At 39.2% G+C, this 26,442-nt stretch overlaps 1 protein-coding gene across 1 annotated transcript; it reads right to left on the reverse strand.

Annotated features, from left to right (window-relative positions):
- Nucleotides 1-5,843: 5,843 nt before the first annotated feature.
- Nucleotides 5,844-10,181, reverse strand: STEAP4 (STEAP4 metalloreductase). The gene is made up of 4 exons (XM_041466594.1): nt 9,726-10,181; nt 7,810-8,337; nt 7,093-7,257; nt 5,844-6,113 (listed from the first exon to the last, which is right to left on the reverse strand). Exons 1-4 carry the CDS (start codon nt 10,179-10,181, stop codon nt 5,844-5,846), a joined length of 1,419 nt encoding a protein of 472 aa, XP_041322528.1.
- Nucleotides 10,182-26,442: the final 16,261 nt, after the last annotated feature.

The following is a 26,442-nucleotide window of genomic DNA, read 5'->3' on the forward strand; positions in this document are numbered from 1 at the left end:
TTTCCAGTTTTTACTTATGGGATTGGAAAACAGAAGCTACTAGAAAAACAAACAAACTATAATCCTGTATGTATTTAGCATAATTCCCTGCAATTACTTCTGCACCCATCGCCTCTGACTGCCTGGGCTAGTTCTAAATGACAACAACACTGCATCTGTCCTGTTCCACTGCTCCCAGAGCTCTGGTTCATCACTAGAAAAATGGGGAGGGGAAAGGACTACCCTTCCAGTCACCTCTTCAGCTCCTGCTCACCCTGCCCAGCTCTCACTTGTCTTCATCACCAAGTACTGTAGGATTTCTTTTAGTTCCGGTTTTCATGCTGTGTGAATGATTTATTCTTTCTTCAGTGAGATTCTATGTTTGATTTTGCTTCTTTAACTATAAAATGAAGATGGCAGTGTCTTGCATTGAAAAAGAGCAGTACATTAAGCAATCTGTCCTCAGCCTGTACAGTTGGGCTGTAGCATCTTTTCTGGTTTTTTTACCCCAAGGAAAGAGTTCTTCCAACTATATTTGATACTAAGACATGCAAGCCCTGTGCTTGAAGCACAGTGGGGTTTGCTACTGCTGCTGCTCAGCCGTGCATGGTGTGGTGTGGAGTGGCAGCTACCTTTCGAATGGTTGTTGTAAAGGATGAGAAAAGATGCATATTTGTACCTGTTTGGACGGGGGAAGAAGGCTATGGTGGGATCCTAAAGGGTAGTTTGAACTTCAGGGCAGCCAAGATCAAATTATTCATTTAGTTATTTACAAAGTACTGAAATAATTGGTAATTTGATTTATAATTGCAATCAAAAGTGCGTATTTTTTTTTCCATGAGCCAGTAGGAGAGAAGAAAACCAGGTTTTCATCCTCGTCCTTATTTCCTTCTCTCTCTCTCATTCATTCTAATAGCCTTTTAATTTTGTTCCATATACTTTTCTCCAGTATGTTTCTTTAAAAATACCTCCCCCCTTTGATGCCAACACTCTTTCATAGATAATATGCCCCAAACATTTTTTTTTGGGATATTCTAGTTTGGTCTAGTGGTGTTCAACCACTTGTGTGCTGTAATGGTTACCATATTACAGTAATTTATATTTTTTTCAATTTTCATTTATCTATTTTCTGAAGGCTCTTGAAGAGAGGTTTCTAAAGACTACATTTTGCCATCTTCCATAAAACTGGAGCAAAAATTTAATGGATAGCTAGCAAACTAGAAAAGGCCTCTGCACTGTTACTACTACTGTTGCTACTATCTTGAGTCTACTGACTGTAGTTAAGCTATTCCTAGTTTAAATCTGAGCACATGTGAAGAGAAGCACAGTGGAGGGAATGTATCTCAAATAATAAGCAAATCTGGATGTGGAAGCAAAAACAGAGACATGAATAGAGGATTTTTATGAAGACATATGAACAAATTTTATCACTTCTGGCTTGCAGCATTTGGAAATAAACTAGCTAAGGTAGCTCAGTTTCATGCAGTTCTCTGAGGTCTGTGCATGTCCTGTAAAGATTCTGTAGTGTATTTTTCTTGTAGCACAGAGGTTGCTTATAAGAAAGGAATCTGTAGGTGTCTAGTCTTGCCAGAGCTAATATTTATGTCAGTTTGGGTACCCAGAGTCAGGAATGTTAAGGCAATGTGCAAGAATAAGAGATGTGTAGTTTTCCATGGTGATAGATAAAAATTATATCTTGAGGAATGTCAGCTTCCTCAAGGGAGAAAATCATTCATGTTACTCAGGAATTAGTGATACAAATGGAGATCCACAACAAATATCTGTATAATGCAGATGAAAAAAATAATCTCTGTAGGAAAGAAAAGCTTCCAAATTGTGTGGGAGAGAGACCATGTTTAGGTTATTATTGGTACACTGAATGCTTATTAAATATGCTAATCATAAGAAGGAAGAACAGGCAAACATGGGTTACATAGCTACTGTGAGTGTTCATAGTATTCACTAGTTCTTGAATTGGGCTAATGAATCCAACATGCTCAGCAGCATTTGAAACAAAAGATGCTTTTGCAAAATCTTCTGTCTGGTAGGAGTTGACAAGAGTGAAGCTGCAAAAGCCTGACATACAGGAATAAAGGGGCTTTTTTAGAGTGGGTCACAAAAGTGTCATGTCTTGGAGTGAAAGGTGACTGTTAGATAAAGCAGAGAAGCCTGACAGAAGGCTGTGTTGCAGAGCAAAAATAAGTTGAAGATCTCAGGACTTCAGTGCGCAGTGTGGTGGACCTGAAGGGAATTGCTCAGATCTCCATGGTTCAGGATCCAGCAGTATCTGTGGTGTCAGCTGCATCCCCTGGGGCCAGTGTGTGTCAGAAATCCCATTTTGTTTCAAGGAAATCTAATTAATTAAAATACTTTATTTTCACTAATAAGTATACTTTTTGGTTAAAATAGATATTCCCCGGGTATAACAAAGAGGCAGAGTTAAATTAACCCTATCACGAAGGATGTAGAGGTCTACCCACACTATGCTGTCTATCCCACTGTGCTGTAGTGTATCAGAATAAAACTTTCTTATATAATGAATCCCAAACTTGTTACTGTGACAATATCCATGTGACCGTTTATTTAAAATGCTGCAATTTGTATTTTCTAGGTGTTGACTCTGATTTAGAAGTAGATCTAAGAATCAATGCTTTATTCCTGCAGGAGTTTTTTGAATGGCATTATGTATATACATATATAAAAGCTTTTCTTGGCTTCTGGGAACCATATGGAAAACACTCTTTCCAAAATTCCTTTCATGATCCTTCTGATCTCCTTTTTCACCAGGCTTTGTCAGTACATAAAAGGAAAAAAAATAAAATCAGCCATGAGTAATGCATACAAGTTACCAACAAGTTTCCTGGCACTGGCTATTGTTTTCAAAATACTACCACCGAATACTTTCACTACCAGTATGATTACTGAATTTTTTTTCTCTACCATGTTCAGGAAGTAAATTTGTAAATCAAATCCTCCTCAGCTGCCCAAGTACAAGAGGATATGAAGAGGACATGAAATTCCTCACGCAGAAGTGAGTGTTGAAGATCTGACCTATTACCTACTAAAGTCAACAAAGCACCTGCTGCCGAGTTCAGATGCAAGAGCTCTGGATCTGCTCCTGAGAGCTTCTGTACACCCCCTTTGCAAGCAAACAGCATCTCCTCCTTGGTTTGTACACAGCCAATATTGGCACTTTATCCTTGGAGTAAACAGCAAATTGCAAATCGTACCCAGCTGCTTTGCATTTCCAGTACATCTTGGTCTGTTTTCCTTTGACAAAACAACGTGATATCCATCCCCAAAGAAGTTCCTTTGTCTTGCCTGCAGAAGGACAGTTCTGTGGGTGTTTGGGACTATGGATTGGCTGTGAGTGAGTGTACAAAGCAGCATTCAGTCAGGCCATGGTAACTTTGTGCTGGTTCCCGGTGAGGCTAAAGGAGACTTGGTTTGGCCTCTTTTAACACAAGGCCCTCAGAAAACACAAAGGAGCCTGTTCGCTTGGAGAAAAAGATGCAGAGCACTTGCAGTGTTTGTATTTCATAAAGCACAGCTTTTAAATGGGACTTGCCGTGGCTGCTGGAGTTTAAACTCCAACCCACAGGCTCATCTGTGAGAGGGGAAGGGCAGGTTTTTAAATCTGTACTGGGAGAGAGGCAGAAACCTCAAGAATAAATACTTTATAAAGTAGTATCAAAACCCAGTATATGTCAGTGCTTTGGAACTGTTGCTACTGGTAATAACATAAATCAGGAGTACATGTCACTGAGACTAGAATCTACCACCAAAATGGCAAATCTAGAGGATATTAATTTAGACTGCTGCTACTTATTTTCTGCTCTTGTCTGTCCCTTTGTACTCATGCAAAGACAATCTCTCTCTCTTTCTCTCTTGTTCTGTCTTGTTTTCATCCTCTCTTTCCGCTGCTTCCATCTCTCCTCCAGGGAGGTGTTACAGGCATCCTCACAACAGTGTTGTGACTTGGGCCTGTTGAGTCTATACCTGATCCCTTCTGCAATAAATGATTCTGTGGAAAATCACTGAAAGCAGCTTGAAGTATAGTACTACTCCATCATGGCACAGGTCAAGAAAAACTTCTGTAAAGACTTAGATCAACATATGTGTATCAGTTTAGGACGACTATAACATATGCCCCAGTGCTGGTTAGTAAGAGTACTTGGTGCCAGAATTCTTTCTAAGAAATCTGGCTCTGTCAGTTGCTGATGTTCCAGACTACTTTACCATTCTTTTGTGCATAAAGAACAGATTATGGGACAGAGGATGACATGAAGAGAGGGTGTATTGCCCAGAATTAAAAAAGACTCCATTGTTGAGAAATGTTTTCAGAACTATTGTTCAGATAGTTGTTTCTTTTGTTTTGGGTTTTTTTTTATTTTATTTTTTAAAGCGGCTTGATGATGCTAGGTTGAAAGCACAGCTAGCTATACTATGTAGCATGCTTATACTTTCATGTATGTGAGTGTTCTTTGTATGGACAGGGAGAGCAGCAGAGAGGTAAAAAAATAGTATGCAGTTTTCTTCCTATAAAACCAGCACATTTTATTCTTTTCTTTTTTCTCCAGTCCAAAGGAGACTGTTGGATCGTCTGTTTGCAATTTAACAGGAAGTCACCATCCCAGCTGGAACCTGTTTTTCCCCAACATCCTCAGCCTACTTGGACGACTAAGCAAAAATCTGCTTATGCGAGCATCCAAAAAGCAAACAAAGATGGGGGAAGACAAGTCCAGGCAGCTGGCTGAAGACAGGATCCTATTTTATTATTTTTTCCAAGGCTTCCCAACACCTTTGTGCAACTGAGCACACCAGCAGCTGCATCTTAGTAGAACAGGTTCCCAAAATTATAACAGATCTCAACAGTGTAAAAAAAATTTCTTTATTGTCTTTAAAACGTGTATTTTCATAGAATTTCTGTAATATCACATCCAATGATTTATTTTTTGCAAAATCAACAGCATTATCTTAATGAGATATGACTATGACATATACCCCCTCAAATAAAAGGATTTTTCTTCAATTTATTTTCTTACAACTCACTGCTTATACAAAAAAAAAAAAAAAATCACAGATCATTTTTTGCCTATACTTGAAAAGCTGAGGCTTGTAAGCATTTCTCACATCTCTGCCATTTTGATCTCTACTCCTTCCCCTTGCCCCTGAATTTCTGGTAGAGCAGTACAAGCAAAGATTCAGCAGTCCTTGACCCACACACTTTGAACATCAGGGTTCCTGTATACAAACCAAACAAATCTTTACTCAACTATTCTAAGGCATCAACATCACTCTCTCCTTGGATCAGATAAACAATGCTAGGAGGCAAAGCTCTGTTCCTTAGCTAGCATCCATCATGCACCTGTTCTGTTGGTGCTGGTGGCTTCTGGGGTTAGAAACAGGGAAATGTGTGGAAACTCATGCAGGTGTGCATATGGATCTCTGTGGATATGTGTAGGTGCACGTAGAGCTGAGTCCTGATGGGCAGGATAAGAAAGAGGAGCAAACACTGTCAAAGGTTTCTGTGATTCTGCTCAGCTCTGGAGGAGTTCAGGACAACAGAAGAAGGATATGGAACACCACCTACTTCTCACGTACCCTTCTCAGGATGGTGGGTAAATAGCCAAGGGGAAATGAACAAAGCGAAGTAGAGGGTCTGCACCTGCGTGAAAGCATGCCTGGGGTGCAGAAACTCACTGGCCTCATTTGTATTTAAAGCTTGTCAATGGGGTGGCTTTGTTTTATACAGAGCCTGGCCAAGTTTTCACTTTTTCTCTCCCTTTCCAGATGGAGTAGGCTTAAGACTTCATTTTTATGTGCTCTCATAATATTTTTTTTAATAATACAGTGTAGTCTAATTATACAGCAGACTTGTTGATAATGTAATTTGACTGTTCTGAGTATTTGGGATTTCTCTCCCAGCCCTGCCGAATTTGTGTGAGTGGTTTGTCTACACAAGGAAATATCAGCACAAATTTTACAACCAGTACAGCACATGGAACAATGAGAGAGAGGATATAGATGTCTGGAAGATACCACTTGTACGCTGATGGGCTCAGGAACCATTTTCCGCCATAAACCAGTGTGTGTGCAGTGCACAGAATCAGTGCCAGATATCCCAGTTTGGACTAAAGGAGAAGGAAGGAAAAAAAAAGGAAAGAAATGGAAGTTAAAACAATAAATTAAACCAGAACAAATGTAAATTTAAGGACAAAGTAAGATTTGTGCCAACTTGCTTACTGGTGAAACTGTTTTCTATAGCATAAAGGCTTTATTATTTTTTAAAAAATCAATTAAAATGGATATAGATTAAATAGTTTGGTTTTTTCTGCATCAATAACCCTTATCATTTTTCCTAGCTCACACATACTGCCTAGTGGCTGTCATATTTGTGACAAAGCAGAGAAAACGCTGACATTCAGTGGAGAGATTAAAGATTTTTTTATGCTCTAGTGCTAATCCATCCAGAAGTATCATACTGTGCAAGTTTTTTTCCTTGATAAAACATTCATTGATAGTAATTTCCCCTTCTCTTTCCTCCCCTCCCCTCCAGCCCAGCTCCTGCAGAGGCACGGCAGCTTGCACCAAACTTCCTCCAAATGGAGAGCTGAGATTATAGTGTTACCACGGGCAGCCTGTTTATAGTCACAGCAGTTTTTACAGTCTGCAGAAATTGCAGATTCTCTTTAGATGCTTGGCATTGAGAAGATTTGAGTTATAAAGTAATTTTCAGATCCATTTTAACTGAATTATCTTGTGAACCAAAAAAAATTAACCCAATAAAATGGCTAAATTATTTTGTCACTTAGTACAATTGTGGAATTTGATGTCAAAGTCAGTTTTCTGTTTTTTATTTAGGAGCTCACATCTTCCCAGCTTTCTCTTGTTAATGCAGTAATCCCAACTGTACCATAAGCAGCCATCAGAGCAGTTGTGAGTTTTTACAACTGTGTGGCCATGTAGATGTTTTTTTCACTGTGTGATGGTGGATAATGCACATTTGGAGATAATAATGGAGAAGTCTCTAGTAAACCTGCCCATAGCCACTATTGATATGGGAAGGAGGTGTTTTTTAGAAGAAGGTTTTTTTAGAGATGGTCTTCTTACCTGAACAAATCGAAATTCTCGCCAGTTGACATTGTTGCTGACTGAAGGCAAGGAAGTTATTCCCAGAAGGACAAATAAAAAAAATCCTAAAATTCCCAAAGCCAAATAAGAGTCACTAAGCCAGGCATTAGTGTGGTCGAGTGGTTCTGTTTTATTGTTTAGTACCTGAAGAAAAGAAGACCAGGTGTATTTTAGCGATATCACTTTTAGCGCCAATTAGGAGAAAAAGTTTTCTTACAGGTAAGTAGGAGATAAATGTTATACATTAACTCTCTGATCATCAGAGATTTACTTTGAATGCCTGATCAAAAAACAGGAGAGGAATTATATGACATATAGGTCATTAACTGTATTTGAGGTACATATTTCACTGTTCTGTAGACCTTTTGAAGAGAGATATGTGATCCTTTATTAAGTAAGATTAGAAATTCATAATATATTATATTCCTGAAAGTATATGAAGAAAAAGTGTTTACATTTTCCCTGATTATTTTATCAATATGTCAACTATCTAGGAGGAAGGCTGAGGCCAGAAATCCCCTCAGCTCAACAAAATATCAATAAAATGTAGATATATCAATGTCTAAAAGAAAGAAAAGCTAGGAATATTTTAAAGAACATTGGACTGTCCACATGGATTTCTGAAGCTTCAGGTAGATGGTCTAATTTTAACAGGGCCAGAAGAAAGGAAGACTTAGAGCAGGGAACAAAACTTACCTGTGAGATGATTCCTTTGCCAGTTCTCCAACTTGCGAAGGCGCGCAATGGAGTAACAAGAGTGAACACAGCATGCAGGGAAGCAAATGCCAAGGCTATTAGACCAAGCTGTTTCCTGCACAGCATCCATTTGTCCAGCCAGTCTGGAAAACGGCGGTACTTGGTACCTCTGTATAACTGAATAATTGCAGCAAATATACCAGGCAGATACACCAAGGCAAGAAGGATGAGTGCCATTACAGGGCAGACCCGATTTGGAATGGTAATTGCAATAAAAAATGAAAAGTTATTATTTTCATAAATATAAGTGTAAATTATATCAAGAGCCACACAGTAGAAGAAGAAGAATGCAGTTAGGCCAAGGGACAAAAAGATGGGAAACTTCCACATTGGAAAGAGTTGCAGAGGGTAATTTTCTATTTCCTGAGCAGCCAAGAGGGATCCCTTATCTAGTGGAGTGAGACCCAGTGCACGAACAATATTCATGACCATTTGTTTAGCTTCCACATCATCTCCACAGACAAACACCTGCAGACAAAAACAAACAGAAGTTTATTTTTTTACAAATTTTTGTGACTTTCTCTACTGCCATCCTGCCTGGAAATGGATGCACAAGCCTGGATATGGAAGCACAAGCTTCCTGGGCTGCTGCTTTACTTACTTGGCTTATTGCTGACCTTAATTAATATAGGCAAAAAAGTACCCTATAGGTACTTTTGGCAAATAAGTCAAAGAACTTTGAATATAATTGTTTACTTTAGGGAAGAAGATTGTTTCAAGTGGCAAAATTTTATATTTGGAAAGAATAATATATAACAGGCTTAGTATATGTTTTTGAGTGGAAGACTTGACATACTTCTCTGAAGATCTGCAAGTAGCTTGTAAGCACAAGATTTTATAGGACTAAATTGAAGCAAAATTTTCAATAGCAATAAGTAAGAGCAAAATTTTCAGTTGCTGCTATAGTGGTAGCATAAATAGTAGTCCATAAATACTCCAGGGAAGTGAGGACAGAGATCTTTAAAACACGATTTGTCTGTCACAAAAGTAGATATTAGTTCTTTCCAGGTCTAGTAAAATAGTGAAGAAATCATCTTTTCTGTGAGTGTGTAGGACAATATAGTCATTTTGGACCTGGGAGAAAGGGGGCAATTTCTGCTTTTGTTGAGATGGTGAAGGTTTATAGAACCTAGGCTTGGAAGCCCTTCGGTGTCTAGCCAAAACCATTTATCTGGCAGCAGAGAACAAAGTTAGCAATGATTTGAGTAGCTGGATGATTTCATGTCTTGTACAAGAGCACTGTCCTTTGAAGTGACAGAAAATAGGGCCATAATAAATGATTTATCTGTTTCCTATGGCCAGCTCTGTGCCTGCTGGCCTGTGGTTGAGGAGGTTAAAACATTTTGCACACACTGATGCTGTGTCAAACTTAGGTGACGATGATTTAAAAAAAAAATATTTATTTATTTATTCATCTTTCAGCATACTTCTTTTGCCAATACTCATTGCCCTATCACATCCCTTGCCTCCCTTGTTTTGCTTTCTTCATTTTACTCTTGCTGTGAAAATCCCTCCTATCTCATTTCTGTTTAACTTTACTCCTCTGATGACCAACAGATGTAACACTCCTGATTTGTTGTCGTTCTTGTAGCTCTGCTATCTTTCTTCTCTTACTTCTCTGGTGTCTCTAAATGTCTTTCTGAGTTCAGAGGCAAGCTCTTATAATTCACTATTATGCCATATTAAAAATCCAAGGTAAATTTTAGCTCACATTTAGTTTGAAATGAGAGATTATAGTGAAAACACCATCTCAACTCTGCCTAATTCTGCTGACCCAGGTGTGTTTTGTGTAGCTGAGAAGAAGCCATGTGATGTGTAGCTCTGTGACAGAGGAAGTCCCCGTTGCTCAGCCTTACCTGCCGGCTTGCATCCAGCGTGCCCGACTGCAAGGCCCAGGCTGACACGGTGTTAAAGGCTTTCACAACCTTACTGCCGGGCAGCAGCTGAGCCAGGTACTCCGCGTTCGATTCAGGATACTGGTTTAGTTTCAAGTTGTTGCTTATGTCCACCAAGACTTTTCCACGGAGAACCTCTGCTAGTGGTGTAAGAAAGTTGTAATGCTGCCTCTGGATTGCTATAATGATGACGGCAGCTTTCTGCGCTGCCTCTGCGTGGCCCAACACCTCTGCATCCTTGGGAATCAGGTTGGATATCTGGGTGCTTCGGCTTCCATACACCACTGGGTAGCCAGACTGAATCATCTTATGCCCCAGAGCTCGTCCAAAATCTCCAGTTCCAAATATGCACACTGTCTCTCTTTTGTTAGAAGTGTTAGCAGCCAAAGCCATTGTGTTGGAAGAATTTTTATTCATCTGTTAAAAAAACCAAGTAATTGAAACAAACTAAGCAAAACATCAATATCTTGGAAATAAAAGGTTTGTATTCACTCTGGATGTACAAAATAGACACCTCAGCCTCTTCTTGTCCTTTAATATGAATCCTGCACCCTCTTCTCAGAAAATTTATGTACAATTTCTAAAATACCATTCTGAGTATTCTGTCTTCCATGTCTTACAGCACTCTCTTTTCCATCCATTTTATGGGTTTTAACATCCAGCTGAACTGTTTCAGTTTTCCTCTCTCAAAGAGAAAATAGGAGGGAAAGACATAGAAGCACAGAGAGCAAGGGTAGCGTACTTTTCAAAGTAATTGCTGCTTATTTATGCTATAGAAAAGCATTGAGGAGGAGTCTGTTTCTAATCAGATTAGAACCTGGAAGGTATTTTTCAAAATACTTTATGAAGGGTTATTATAAAAGGTAGCTATAAACCTATCTGTTGTTCTCAGTATTTCCTTCATGCAAATAGTCAGTGCCAGTTTGTTTTATTATTGTTCTTCAATTTCCTGAAGAATGTTCCATGAAGCATTTGGACAGTGGACTTGTATATTTCATGTTGAAAATAGATTTTTGATATTTATATATTACTCATAGTGAAATTCTCTTTGAGGTTTTATATCTGTTCCTTTATTGCTGTACCTGGCAACTTCAAAGTCTTTAATGTATTATCCATGCAATGGCAGTGTGTTCGCTCTGTACTTGCAGAGTGAGACCCATAATACAAATACAGAATCAGAAAGGTCTGTTCCACAGGTCTTGCAGTAGGTCCACACGCTGTTCTCCCTTAACAAAAGGTGGGATCAGAGCAGAACACCTAAGACATCCAACAGGAGACCCTGGTCTCAGGGTCTGTGCATCAGACAGACTTGTCTGACCTGTCTCTTGGACTGTCCATCAATTTGGTACTTAAAAGCAGCAATTTAATTTGCAGGGGCCCCAATTCAATTCTTAAACTGCCTCATAACTAACTGTCCTAATTAGAGCTGTGGGAACAACAGGTTTTACAATTTGTGGGTGAAATTGTAAAGAAAAGAAATGCATGAAATGAAATAAACTTTGCTCCTGTTGTTTATGACCCTTTGCTTACATTCTTCTATGAAGCACCATTCAGAATGCTGCAATTTATACATACTGCCTTTAAAAACACCGAGATGATGTTTTTCACTTTCTTTTGTATTTTCCTCTAGCCAGAACAGTTTTTGCTTTTTAAAAATCTGGCATGATTTTAAATTATTTGACTCAAACCTTGCATTTGTTTGGTGAATGAAAAAGATCAAGTCTCAGCTTCGCCCTACCTGCCATGACTTAGGGATAAGAGCTGTGAGTCAAGGATGCAAACAGCTGTGGCCTATGCTGTAGGGTGCAAGCTTTGCTAGCAAAATAGACACATAAATTCTTTTTCTGAGAATCAATTGTGAAGATTTTTTCTTGGACTACTTCTGTACGTAGCTATGTAGCCCTCAGCTGGCCTCAGTGCCGGCCCAGCTGCACTCCTGCACTGAGCTGGGGGAGCCCTGGCTTAGAGAGGTGCCCAGGCAGCTGCTTCTGGTCATTAGGGAAGGTGAGGATTCAGGCAAAGAAGGGCTGAGCACCTGTGTGCTGGAGGATCTGTGTGGCTCCGACAGGTCCCACGGGAGGCTCTGCAGTGCAGCAGGGGGTTAACGCTGGCTCTCTGCAGCTGGACTCCGTGTACTTTGACAAGTAGTACACTGAGCATGCCAATAGATCCTCAAAGGGACCATCTGAATGTGTCTTGCATATTTGTGTGCTCTGACACATGCTTAAAGTTGCAAGGTCCTTTGACATATTTGAAAATCATTCTCTGAGGGCTTTATTAATGTCCCATGAGGCTCTAATGTGACTAAAGCTATGAAATTCCTTTCTGGGGATAGTCTGTATTTCAAAAAGAACAGAAGGGTTGCTTATGTAATATTAATAAATGGTCCAATTCAGTACCTAATAAGACTCAACTCTCCTTAATTTTTGTTTTTAACAAAGTAGCCTCCTATCTAAAATAAAAAGTAAAACTTATTTGTAACACGCAGTCATCCATTTGAATGCATCTGTATTTGTCCTCAAGAAATCCTCAAGTTTTTGCTGAGTGAACTGTGCAATTCATTCTCCTCTCCGAACTAAGGATGGAAAAAGCCAAAACTCAGACAAATGATATCAGGTATTATATTTGGTAGATCAGTGGAATTATGTTTTGTTTGAGCTTATAAACATATTTAACATAGAAATGGATCCACCAGTGAGAAATAAGTCTATAAAGTACTTCCATTGCTCACTTATGCTGAGTGCCTCATTTACTAGTGAACACTGAACTTGTTTTGCCAGAGAAGAAAAAAAGAGGGAAATAAAAAGAAAAAAATAATGGAAGAAATGTTTGTTTGGTTTTTTTTCCAAAATATGGTTTCTTGAAGTGCTATCTAAGATATAAAGGGAGTGTAAAAGGCGTAGAAAGCTGAAGAGAGCTAAGGTTTTCTTTAGTACTTGTGGTCTAATATAGCCTAATACCCTTTTTAACAAGAGAGATAATTTGCTTGAATAAATAGCCTAATTCACATTTTCTTTGTAAGAGGTAATAAGAATGCCCATAGCTGTTATGAAAGCAAAAATTATATATTAGAAATAAACTATTCACCAATTAAATTTTTAACAAATGTGTTATATTGTAAAACTGATAGTGCATCTGTTAATTCTGAAAATCACATGTAAGACAAAGCAAGATTACATTTAAATTCCAGGTCTTCTGCATGCCTTCTTCTAAAAAATATAGTAATTAAGTTAATTTTCTCCAGAGAACCCTTCTTTTTCTTGCTTTTGACATGTCTTTGTGTCAGCTGGCTCTAACTGAACCAAAAGAAGGTTGTAGGCTTGGCAGTGAATGTCTGGAGGTTAATTCAGGCAGTAGGATATGAGCATATAGAGAGTGTATAGGCACATCCTGGCACTGCTGTCTGTGCTGGAAGAAAATGCAGCATCTCATGGCAACTGTGTGGTTTTAAAGCCAAAAGAAGGAATTTAGTCTCCCAGATTCATGACAGCAGTAGCTGGAATCTAAGAAGACAGTAATTTTCTATAGAACGAGGTGTTTTACTGTGGTGTATCCGCGTGACAGATGGGAAGCAGAAATATATCACAAAGGACACACGGATTTTTGGTAACTGGCAGCTCAGCCCAAAGGCTGACACTGGGCTGTCACTCAGCAGCTGGTGGCAGTGGAGCTCTGCTCCATGCCCATGGGTTATGCTGGGTGCTTTCAAAGCACCAGAGCAAAGCAGAAATACCAGCAAAGAAACATGCAGTAATCATTATCTGTTCTTTTACATATGCACCTGTATATTATCTGAGAAAAAGCCATAGAGATTTGTATGCATACATAATATTTTTCCTTATATCCATCCCCATAATACTAGAGCACTAGTGATGCCTTTTGTTATTTGAAAGATAATCTGTGTAAACTTCTTCAATGATTAGCTGTGTCCTTTCTCCTCTGCATTATTGTTGTATTCTTCTACACTGGGTTATCCTATTTTAAGGAAAATGGTGGTAATCTCTGAGTTTTCTTTGTCAGTAAAGATAAAAGGAGATGCTGAAAAAAAAAGAAGTCACCTGCAACACTGTTATTTTTCCCCACTGCATAAACACTAGGGGGAAGTGAACAATGGGGAAGGGGAAAGTACAATGTCTAGTTAAGCAGTTATATGCAAATACTTGATTATGTAGGAAATTGAATTAAGTCAGGCAGATTGCTTGGCACATGGGAAAAAGGAGGGATATCCTAGTAGAAGCAATATCACAGATGAAGTACAATGCCAAAAGTGGAATAGTGGAGATGGGATGGATAATGGAATATCATAAAGATGTAACATGAAACACAGATGGAAGATCGGTGGAATGATTCAAAAGTTAGAAAGACAAGATGAAAGGAGCAGGAAATAGTAATTTTATTATTTTAATTCAAAAAAGGAACAAAAAAATTGCTCTGGTTGTAGTCTTAAGAGGTTCTTCCTACAGCAGGATGAATTGTGTTTGAACCAAGTCTGACAGATGCTTGTCTCACCTGTTTGTGAAACCTTCCTGTGTTGTGGATGCTGAAGCTCTTTGTTTACTGCTTTCTCAGCCATTTTATTAGGCAAATTTTTGTAGGAGCAATCTGTATTGCTTCCCTCACAGAAGACACAGCTGTCAAAGGTGTCAGTTTATCCCCCTTCTCTTTGCAGCAGCCTTTGTTGGACATGAAAGCTGTTACTGTTTCACCCTTTTCTTGTAGAAATAAAACAGTCCCACATCTTTCCTGCAACTTGTGTTTCTGAGAGTGATGATCTTTCTCATGGCTTTCTTCTGATGTTTCTAGGCTAAACTGCTCCAACTGTTAATTAAAAGTGTGGTGCTGACTGCAGTACTCTCAGAGAGGTCTTACCAGACAGAAAAGGATCGCTTTAGTTGCCTCACAGTCCATATGTAATCCTACTGTCACATTTGTCTCACTCACAGCACAGCCGATTCAATAGTCAGTCACCTTGTGATGCATTGAGGTGATGAGTGCTTTAACAAGGGGTGTGTGGCAACAGGGACCAAGATGTGGAGTGCAACACCTGGTGCTGAGCTCATGATTTGCACACCATCCACGTGTCAGATTTCCACCTTGGATTAACTTTAGCTGAGCACTGCAGTCTGCTGCCTCCTAGCAGCTGAATGCATTTGGGTCCACCTAAAACACATCTTCTGGATCACATTTCTCAGTAAGGAATCTAGTTTCCTGTGTTCCAAGATAACCCTGTAGTCTAAAGCAAAGCTTGAAAGTGATGATCTGCTTCTACATCTGAGCAGAACTGAAATACCAATGCAAATGCATCCTCTCACACCCAGTCCTTTAATTGTACTTCTCCCACACCTCTTGCTCCATCCTTGATTTCTGTAGTGTTTTCAGAGCTGTATCGTGCACTTGTTCCTGTTGAATAGTACCATATTTTTTTTTCAAACTGTAGCTTCAATTTGTCAAGATCATTCTGATTTCCAGGCTGTCCTCTAACTTGCTTGCAGCCCTTTTCAACCTTGTCAGATTGTCAGCTTTAATAAGTAGAATGTCTATTCTGGCATCGATGCCATTTAATGAAAGGAATAGGAGTTTTGCCAGGAGAGCCCCCCTGTATATCTGCAGTAAATGCAGTCTTCTATTTCGACAATGGTTAACTGGAAGACTGAAAAATGTTTCTTTTGCTAGTTCCACAGAACCCTACCTTGTATTAGTTTAATCTAAACTACATTTTTTAAATTTGCTTTTGCCATTTTTTCCTAACATTTACCATACTAAAAAATTTGCTCGTGTCAAGTTGTATCACTTCTGTGATTCACAAGGCCTGTTTCCCTTTTATAAGAAATAATGGGGTTGGTTTGGAATGTCTCATTCTTGATTAATACATGTGCCTATCATCTGTTTCTTTCTTATTTTCTATTTGCTTCCTCTATTTGTTTGAGAATTGTATTTAAACGGATTATTTAAAAGGGCCATAATTCTGCACCTCCTCTTTTGTTGTACATTTAAAAATAGCTATTATTACCTTTCCAGTCTTTCAAAACTTTACCTCTTCCACACAATTCTTAAAGACAGTATTTACAACTGTGGAAATGCTTCAGTTATCACCTAAATGGTGTGAGATGAATTCCATCAGCCTCGCTGATCTCAGGTCATTTAACTTACATAAGCATGGCCTAATCTCATTTTTCTGTCATTTAGCTAGTATTTCCAGCTCTTCACTCCTGATGTAAACCCTTCTGTCATGGTTGACCCTTCCAGTGAACAAAAGCAAAATAGTCATTACAGAGCTGGCTTTCTTGGAGTCATTAGTCAATAGTTTCCCTCAGCTGAGTGTGGATCAATTCTCTCCTTGATTTTTCTTTAACAGTTTATGTTTTTAAAAGAAACTTTTTGTCATTCCATATGTACCTTACTAATTATATTTCTTCTTGTGTTGTGGCTTTTCAAATCATACCAACATATTGGCACAATTCTGTGCTTGTCTGCAGATTTTGGTTTGTGTGTTGTTTGAATTTGAAGTTTTGAAGGACTGACAGCTCCAGCCACATGGCTCTCTTATGGCAGTCCCTGCTCTGCGTTGCAATCTTTATGCCTGCTTTTAACAGAGCTTCTTTAAGCAGTTGTTAGTTCCTGACCTAATTTTCTTCTCAAATTGTACTTCCCATGTAACATTACCTTCCCACCTTCAGGATCTAGCTTGTTATTCTGCTCGGGGAAAAAATCCATTTTTGAGCACTTGATGTTTCTTGGTTGCCTGTGGTGGCTCCAAGCTGTGACAGAACCTCTGTATTTTCCCCTCTTTTTCCCACAATCTTTTACTAGGATTATATGCTTTTATCTCTTGATTCAGGGCAAAAGTTTAGAAGACAAAGCAGGATATAAGGACTATGAGAACAGAAAAGGCCAAAGAAATTTGACCTGTTGCCATGTAAAAGAAAGGTTTATAAGTAGGTTATGGTAGGCCATGGTGTTGTCTACTGTAGGAACTAGTGTCAGAATTTACTGGTCTATTTATGTTTCTCTTATTTTTTTCTTTCTTTTAAGCTCATTGTAAGAATCTTAATCCCAAAAATGGACATAAGGATTATACACGCAACAAATATTATGCAATTTTAACTGTAAAAATGATGGGTAAAAGGCCTTGTTTTTATGTAAACTAATTATTTTTACTGCTATTTCCACGTAAATAACAAGGATTCTGTTACTCTGTGCAAGTAATAGAGAGTGTTGGGGATGGAATGGCCTTTCAGGAGCAGCTTGTCGTTGCCTAGTACAGCATTCTGGAGGCAAATAAAAGTTCTGACTTAATACATCTTGCTCATTACATAGCGTGCTGAGGGTAGATTCATATGTGTGAATTCATATATTCTGGGGTAATGCAGAAGTCATGAGAACAGTATTGACTGCATATTCCAGTGATTCTTTGTAGTAGAATTTGGATATGAAATCTGTCTTCTAGGTTCACCTCTCCAGGAAAATCTTGGTTTTTATGTTTAAAAAGGGTTATTATTCTATAACGATGGAGAGACACTTGGATGGACAGTTGGGAGCTTATTAAATTGAGTCCATTGCACAGATGATCTCTAATAGTACCTTGCTACATGGAGAAGTTAATTCTTCTCTTTGGTTCACTAACCTGCAATGTTTAACTCTGCTTGTACAGCAGTGAACCTGGGGCATCTGGGACAAGCGGTTTGGGTTCGGACTGTGCCCTCATTTTTAGCTACCAAGATGGCTTCTTACATTACAGCATAACAACACTGCTCTTTTAACATGGAGGATTAATTGTTTCTGGTTCTTTTTTTGTTGGGTTTTCTTTTTCCTTCTTGTATCTCTTGTTTTCATTACAGCAAAGATCAGCTGAGCTTTCTCACACAACATCCACATGGATAAGCCCTCAAACCTCTGCTAGAGGCTTTTTTCAGTCAAAGTTCTGTATTTCTCTAGTCAGGAAACGCCTGGAAGCATGCAGCTCCTAACATGGATTCAGGAACTTGCTTATGTGGTTTGAACCACTCGGGCAGGGCTGAGCACATGACAGCTCATTTCAATAACAGAGGTTCAGAGTATTCTCTTCCAAAACGTTTTGAGAAGAGCTTCCCACCACCACTACAAGGAGTAAGGCCTGAACTCTGTTGGACCCGATGTGATTATTCATTTCAATTTTGCTGGGCTACTGTGAACTAATCTCGAGTTGGCATTTAATGTTGAAATGGTGAAAATAAACCCTTGCCTGATGTCCTTCAGACCTTCCTCATGCCTCTTTGAACAGACCAAGCAGGTTCAGCCAGGTTTGCTCTCCCAGCGCCTCTGTGTGCCCCTAATCCCTCCCTACCTGATAAACATACATCCTTCTCAGTGGTGCTTGAGCACTCCTGGTAACCATGGTGCTTTGACACCATCCCAATGGCATGTAGTTATGCTGGTGGCAATAAAGAGCACTGCCTATGACCAAAGGTGCCAAAGGCAGTGGACATGGCCAGGATGATTTTTTAAAATTTACTTAGTTTTTTTTTTAATATCAGGCTTTTGTTTCTCATTGTTTCCTTTAAATTTAACATACCCATGGGTGGGCATGGTGAACTTGAACCAAATAAGTAAATGGGTACATTACATACAAATAAACATATTTTTATTTGGATTTATACTTTTTTCTCTGATAATTCTTAGTTTCCCATACTGTCAAGTTCTTCAGAGTTAAACTTTCTTTCTCAAATAGAGGTAATTCTCATTATTATCTTAAATGTTTATTGCATGTACTGGCAAGCAGAATTCATCCCCAGCTGCAGGGTTCTTTTTCTAAATAAGACTCCTGCTTTGTCTTGTAAGGTGCATATTAGATAAAAATGCCCTAATACAGTAAAATTATACATAGTAGCCCATTAAATATCTTTGGAATACTTTATGAAGTATTTCACACATGCTTAATATCCAGTAATTCTGTTGTAATGTGGAAAACAGGTGAAATGAGATTTAGAAATTCTCCTCAGAAAGACAGGTACACTATTCTGAGGCAATCCCATTTACTTAAAATTTCATTTTACTATTCCCAAAGAGAGAGAAAGAAGAGACTCTATAACAAATACTGTTTCTTACAAGATGACATCTGTGGAACCAAATCTGCCCTAAAATACAAATTGCATTTTCTGTTTCTTGATACACATAAAACTAAAAGGCATGTGGCTAAACTACTGTTCCATGATTAATCCAGTACTTAAACACATAAAGAAAACAGCAGAATATTTCCAACAAACCTATTACAACAAATTATGCATGAATTTTCTTTCAAGCAGATGAATATCTGCTGTTCTTCTCAGCAGAAAATCTTGGGCTCCAAGTTATGACAAAGGTGATAAAAAATATTCTTTTGAGACAATAAATCCTCCTATGGAGGACACTGCATTTCCCACACCCTCATTTTTTATCAGGAGTACACTAAAACTGCCTGGAGGCTCTTCAAACAGATGAAATGTAGTCCTAAATAGATGTGCTTAATGTTGTCTAAATCATAGCAAAATACTGAGAGGGCTGGAAATCTCACCACCTCCAGCTGCTCCCATAAACACGTAATACACAGCTGTAACTTGAGTAATTTCCTCAGTCTCTTCAGGGCTGTTGTTTTATTTTGAGGCTTGCAGGTATTAAGCTCTAATCCAGCCTATTCAACTGCAAGAAGAATGAAAACATTTCTTAAAACACGTGAAGGTGCTCAAGTGTGAGGGAGAGAGAGACCTGCCTACAGTGCAGGGGCACTGGGTTTATCCCAGGAGATGTTCTGAGGTCTTGAAAGCCATGCTTGAAGATCCACCAGGCATGGAGAGACACCTCTTGGATTCCTGCTGAGGAGTTCCCTCACTGTGAAGTGATTTTCTTGAGCATCTTTTATCTGCCATTTAGAGACAGTAACAAGTAGCTGTGTCTCACAGAGAAATAACACTAGAAATTATGAAGCCTGGCTTCCTAGGGGTTTGTGTTTCTTGGCTGATTACAGGAGCTGATTGAAACTGTTTCTAATCACAGGAGATGACTCCTGTAACATTTCTTTTAGTGGATTTTAGGTATTTCAAATGTGTACAGTCACATTATCATCTTTCATTTTTCAGGACTCTTCTGTGGGGTCTTTAGCTGCCCTCTTTCATGCAATATGAGAAGTGAGCACTCTGCCCTTCTGGCATATTTGTTTGAAATCATCAGTAATAAATGACTGAGGAACACACATAAATGTGAGATGCTCACATACCTCTGCATGAGTGAGAGGATTACTCACTTCCACAGAAGTCAAGCTAAATTAATGGACACCCCAAAAATTTGTGAAGTACACACACCCAAATGCATGTTTGTACCACCAAAAGAGAGGGAAGAGAGTTTTCACCCAACATCATTGTGGTCTCTTGACAGTAATGGAGAATGAGGAGGGGATATTATTTGGGAGGCTTTTAGTGACAGCCATCAGTGCCTTGCAATGAGACTGGAATTAGCTGAAATTAAACCAGCAACCTACCAAAACCAGACCTTCCGAACACTAAAAATGTGTTCATGCCACATATTTATTATGAGCTCTAGGAGTGCATGAAAAGCCTGACTCTTTTCCCATTTACACTAATGAATTCTTGATTTGCAGTTCTCTTGCTTTTGGACTAGGTTGCACAAGTGGGGAAATGAAGCCCAGTTGTTCTGTTTCACCTTTCACAAAAGAAAGGGCAAGGTGGCTGCAGTGGTGCAGTGACAATGCTCGTGGCTGTCTTACACTCTTAGAAATCTGAGAGGTGAGAATATGATGAAAGATTTAAGGAAACAGAGCATGAATATGAAATTTTCTTGCCAAAACAAATAAATGTTGATTGCAATATTTCGGGAATGGGGCCAAGCAGATTTTACAGAAAGTTCATTAATCTAGGTTTAAAGACATATGCTTGGACAATCCAAGATAGTGGATAACTTAATCAGTTCCCTTACTTACTTGATGTGAAGTGTACTAATTGTATTTACTTGCTCCTTTTGGTTTCCTTTTTTTATTTTATGTGGACTTTAACAATTTCCTCTCTCATTTCACTGAATCTGAGTGGCAGCTGCAGAGACATGCCTGCCTCCAGGACAAAATGAACACTGATATTTTCAGAAGAAATTATTCCTCAAAAAAAACCCCCAAAACACACCAACCCAAAATACCCCAAAAACAAAAGGAGAAAAAAAAAAGAGAGTGAGATAGATATTATAATATGTTGTTGCTCTTTTCAACAAGAAAAAATTCTTATCAGGCAGTATTTTAAATACTTGTCAAGATGGAAGAAGTTCCCCTTCTTACTGAGCCACTGATTTCAAAACGCTTTAAGCAATAACCTTAAGTTACAGGCTTTGAAAATTAATTGCTGAGAAGCCTGAATTTAGAAACATGCTTTTAAAATAGGAAAAAAGCCCCAGTGACAGAATTAATAACAAATTAACAGAGATGTTCAGGGCAGCATCTTATGCCAAGAAAAGGAAAGATCTAGGGTTTGTGGGGATTTTTTTGTTGTTTTTTTTGGACCAAAGCCTCCTTTGAGTTCAGCCCAGGTTTTGCAGATGCCTGAGCTGCTGCTGGTGATTCCTGCCTGGCAAGCAGGGATGGGTGTGCACAGCAGTGAGTCATTAGCTCCTCTCCCAGCCCAGATGTTGGTACAAATGATATCTGCCAGAGTACTGCCTTGGGGTACTGCTCTTGGGGCACAGCACTGCCACCAACTTGTTTACAGGGCAGGCAGAGTTATCCTGTGCCACTGCAAGGGGAACAAGAACAGTTACAAAACATCTCTTACAAATCCCTGCTGCCTGTGCCCTCTCACACAGGGGCTGTGGCCTTCAGAGAGAACTCACCCTGATTTCTGTCTTTTGCTTGCTCCTGGCTCTCCATCAGGGTCTGATATCTACCCCCATTTCCTACCCCTGTGAAATACGTGGGGTTGAGGCAGAAGCCACTCTTGGTTCTGCATGTCAAGAACGTGCAATAAGCAAAAAAAAGGAGTGAAGGAAAAAGTGGGTATTTGGAACAGAGACAAATGAAAAGCTTTTTACTAAACTTAGCTGAAGAGCAAAGAAGAGGGTGCCAGGAGGTAGGAAACAAAGTGTCATGCTGCTTCTGTAATTGCCTAATTGGACAAAATAATTCCCTCCTGCAGGGTGACCCTCTCTTGATATCCAGCAAGGAAATGCAATACAAAATAAGGAACTGAGTTTTCTGAATAAACCCATTTTCTTTATTGAATTACCATTTTATGCTATTATGATTATTGCATAATTATCCACTTTTTGTGAGTACTCATGTCTTTTTACATATTTCCTTCTCTCACAGTCATCATAGCATGGGACCACCCCAGAGAAATCATTTGTCAAACTATCTTCGGCTTTAATGATGCCAGAAAGTGTTTTGCTCTTTGGCAATCAACTTCTCCACTTAATTTCTTAGCTCTTAAGGCTTGTTTATCTAGAGGCCTCCAGAAACTTGCTCACATAGTTGGCATCACTAAAGGTGGCAGGCAGCAGTAAAACACTTTGATCCCAGTCCCCAGGTGCTGTAACTTGTCTGAATTGAATGGCTGAGCCTTTTCACCGTTGATCAAGCAGTTTGTAGAAGATTATTATATTTGAGCACCTTTAAAGTGCCAAATTATATGAAGCTCTGGAGCAGTTCATGTTTCAGAACTCAAATTTATTAATATTCCAACTTTTTAGGGATATCGTGCTGTTTATGGAGGTGGTTTTTTTTGCACATTCTTATTTGTCCTGGTGAAGCTGCTCCACTTGGGAAAAACACATGTAGGGAAATCGTCCATAGCTAAGAACCTGTCCTCACTCCTGATTTAATCTTAACCTCATGTTTTCCAAAGACAGCCACGGTAACTGCATGTCCCAGAGGAAGGTTAGACCTGCCTTGCTGCTGAGCCAGGCTGATCTGTGCTGCTCTGCCAGCGCAACAAACAAGGCAGCCCAGCCGAGCATTGGAAGAGCAGTCCCAAGCCAGGCAGCCTGAGCCTGTCCCCAGCATAATGCCACCTCCGAAGTTTGGGCATTTCTCTGGTAACCCTACTGGCAGAGACAGCACTCAACAGTCCAGTAAAGCAAAAACAATAGCTGAAAGTCTATAAAAGGTGTGTGAAAGTCACACCTTTGCCGTGGTGCGTCCAGGGCTGCACTCAGTAGTCACTATGAAGTTGGGAGGAAGCTCTGTCAGCCCTCTAGGGGATGCTTTTGCTGGCAGCTATTCCCTGTATCCAAGAAGCACCAGCATAACCAGTGCTTACCCGAGCTGCTGCCCAGCGCAGTCCCAGCACCCTGCCCAGACCTCCTCAGCTGGGAGGACAGAGCTGTTGGGAGCTCAGGAAGGGCTCACCAGGACATTTGGGAGTGCACCTATTTATCATAGTCCTGCCTACAAATGTCTAGTAAGAAGAATTAAATGAGTATTTTATTGACAGTGCTCTCACTAAGGGGAGAAATTTTTAAAAAAAGATGGTATCTGGTTCTAAACAGTGATGTCAAAAAAAAAAAAAACAAACCCAAAACCAAAAAAACCCCCAGTATTTTGTTTTAGAGCATGCATTATTTGAACTGCAATAAATATTCAAATGTTACATTTAAATACCTGTCTCTACATTTTCTTCCCAAAACCTGGCTTTTGAACCCCAAAGTCAATATACATGAAAATCTGAATAGAATAGAAATAAAGTCAAAATGCCAATGCCTCTAAAAAGTTCCACAGAAAATTAGATATTGAAAATCTTGCAGTTCCACTCTGATAGTTCAGTTACCAAGATGAGAAACAAAGAAATGTTGGCTCAAATCTTGAAGTTACCAAATAAAGAGGTTAAATAAGAAATAGATTGGGGAGCAGTGAAAGAGACCTTAAAATATGTCATTTTAATTACTCTACCTGAAAGTCTCAGTTGCTGTCTGTATTTTTGAGAGACTAGGTTTATAGGGAGCACCCAATGCCCACGCTGTTGGGGTTTTTACTTTGGAGTAGCTCTGGTCTGGTCCTGTGAGCTTAACTGCAATTAGCTGTGAGATTATTTTGTTTCATCCGTGAGCAGCCAAGATTGCATGTCCCCAGCTGCTCTGCAGTGTGAGACACTGAACAGTACATGGTGGAGAGAAGCAGATTCATTCCCAAGTGAGCTCCTGCTCTGAAACCAACTACACTACTAGTGTAGGTTACACACTGTGTTCATAATTTCTCAACACAAAGTAGACCCTTCGTCTGATTATCATTTCTGCCTGTAACTAGGAAAAGTAATTATAAAACATACCATCTGTCTAAAAATGTAAAAATATGAAAAGTTCCTAATATATTTTTATGAGAAAAGTCCAATAGGGAGGAAGAAAACACAGTGATGCTTGATTTCTCAATGACTATTGCAATGTTTTGGTATGTAGTTACAGTGCTACTTCATGCTAGTCTAAATAATTGCTATTAACAAATCTAGGAGCTTCAGAAAGGCCACATCTAAAAAACAATTTTCATCTTCCACTAATTGCATCATTTTATGAAGTCTTAACAGACTTGAAAAAATTGGCCTACAGTTTGAGTGACAGTTTGTGTTACAGATTTAGAGAGGATATGAAATTTTCCTATATCAAAGCTGAAGAACAGTTCTGACAGCTGCAAATGTTCTCTGAATTAATAATGTGGAACTGGTATAAGACAATATTTAAGAAAAATCCATTTCTTTCCGCAGCATTGAAGCCCCTTGCTTATAAAATATTAAACAGGATTAAAATTGGTATGCTGCTTGAATGGAAAGAGGAAACTTGAAATCCACATATGAATCCAGAAGTAAAAATAATCATTAGTTCCAAATTTTATTAGTGATAACTTATAATTCAGGGTAAAACAACACCCTGCCCTTGCTTCTAAAATTCAAACCAATATTTTGGCTCTGGCATAGGAAAGAAAATCCACTTTCTAGCTTCATTATTTAAACCCCACTGACCAATCCTTATTTGCAGAAGCTTTCTTCACTGTAACTATAACAAACATCTCTGGAAGATTAAATAAGCCTGTTATCTGCTATGTACTCTCTGAATATTAACTGAAAAATCTGAAGTTCTGGTTTGTCCTGACTTTACAGATGAAATTACTTTCTTATTTTTCAGTTCTTCCTTACATCAGCTCTTAGTTACAAATATAATGTATAATATCAATAAAACCTCAGCAGACATGGCATGGCTTTGTGGGTTTTTTTATCTAGCAGAGAGAAAGGCTGGGCTAAAATTTCATCAAGAGACTTAAACTTTTAACTTCAAGCCCACCTAAACTTCTCAGGTTGACAGTTTAGCCATTTTGTTCCCCATTCTCAGCTGCTGGAATGAGAGAAACCTGTGTCATCTGAGTACAACTCACCTGTGCACCCCACCTGATGCAGTCCCCCTAAGCAAGCCAGAGCTTTTCCAGCTGGTGAGATGCTGTATATGGACCAAGAGAAACCCCAGGAGCTGCAGAGAGGTTCTACTGCTTGGAGCAGGCACAGAAACCCTGACAGCCCAGCTGGTATTTATCTAGAGGAAGCCAGGGTGAGTGAACAGGGCAGGAATATGTGAGGGGATGTTGCAAGCCTTTTCTGTCTGCGCGGGATGAAAGAACTTCCCGTCAAAGTCTCAGGGAAAGTCCCAGCCCTTGTATTTACAGCTGAGATGAAGCTGTGGTTGCTTTTATCATGCTGGCACTGACTTGCCCCTTGGCTATTGGCCAGAGCTAAGGTTTGGCTGCCTTTTCCCACTCTTGTAAGACTAACCAGAATTGCATAAGCCAGAAATGTTGTAGAAGCGCAACAACAAATATTTGCCTGGAAGGAAAGCTGCTTTGCTGTGTCTTGGCTCTTCTGTGCCATTCCACCTGTAGGTAAGGACAGTGAGATTGCCACATTGGGACGAAAGGAACTTGGCATAGGGTGGTTGAAAGTAGCTGATCTCTGAAATTCTCTGGGTATTCTTGGTAAGTGCAGCTATCCTGTGGTGCCAGATTCTGTGATGGATAAGTATTGAGAAATCAGTCTTTGAGGGATAAGCCACTGTGTAGATGTGAATTTTGTGATGTTACATATCTGTCTGAAATAGGACATCATTAAAAAAAAAATGATGACTTGAGCATCATTGAACTAGATCATAATCCAGATAAGAGCAAGGGGCTAAGAAAGTCCCACTAGCACTGAAATTTCATAAGTTTGAAAAATGAATTGAAGGGAGATTTGAATAATATAGCATTCTAGGCTTGCAAGCAATTTATGACATTAAAGAGGAAGATAGTAAAAGAAAAATATTTTTACACAATCTTGACTTTGGGAGATTTACTGGAAACCAATTAGAAAAACACACTAAGAAGAGTCATAGAATATATAAAACACAGAGGTAATTTCTAAAAACAGAAAGAAAGGACAATAAGAAGTTTCATTCAGAACAATCTGTGACTTCACTAGGGCTGAAGAAAGTATATTTGAGAGCTTGAGTTCTAGGAAAAAGATCAGGTCATGTTTGAGACTTAGAACAGGAATAGCCTGTGTCATTTGTACACCGTGATAAAAAGCATAAGCCAGTTTGATGCCTGAACTACTGGAAGAGATCCAGGAACTGAAAAAGGTGATATCACTTTGAAAGAGCTTGGAAGATTCAACAAGGTGCACCTGGCATGTGCAAAGTGTATGACCTGGCTCAGAATGTC

The sequence above is a fragment of the Pyrgilauda ruficollis genome, unplaced genomic scaffold (assembly GCF_017590135.1).
Source record: "Pyrgilauda ruficollis isolate IOZ18807 unplaced genomic scaffold, ASM1759013v1 scaffold2, whole genome shotgun sequence".
NCBI classification, from domain to species: Eukaryota; Metazoa; Chordata; class Aves; order Passeriformes; family Passeridae; genus Pyrgilauda; species Pyrgilauda ruficollis.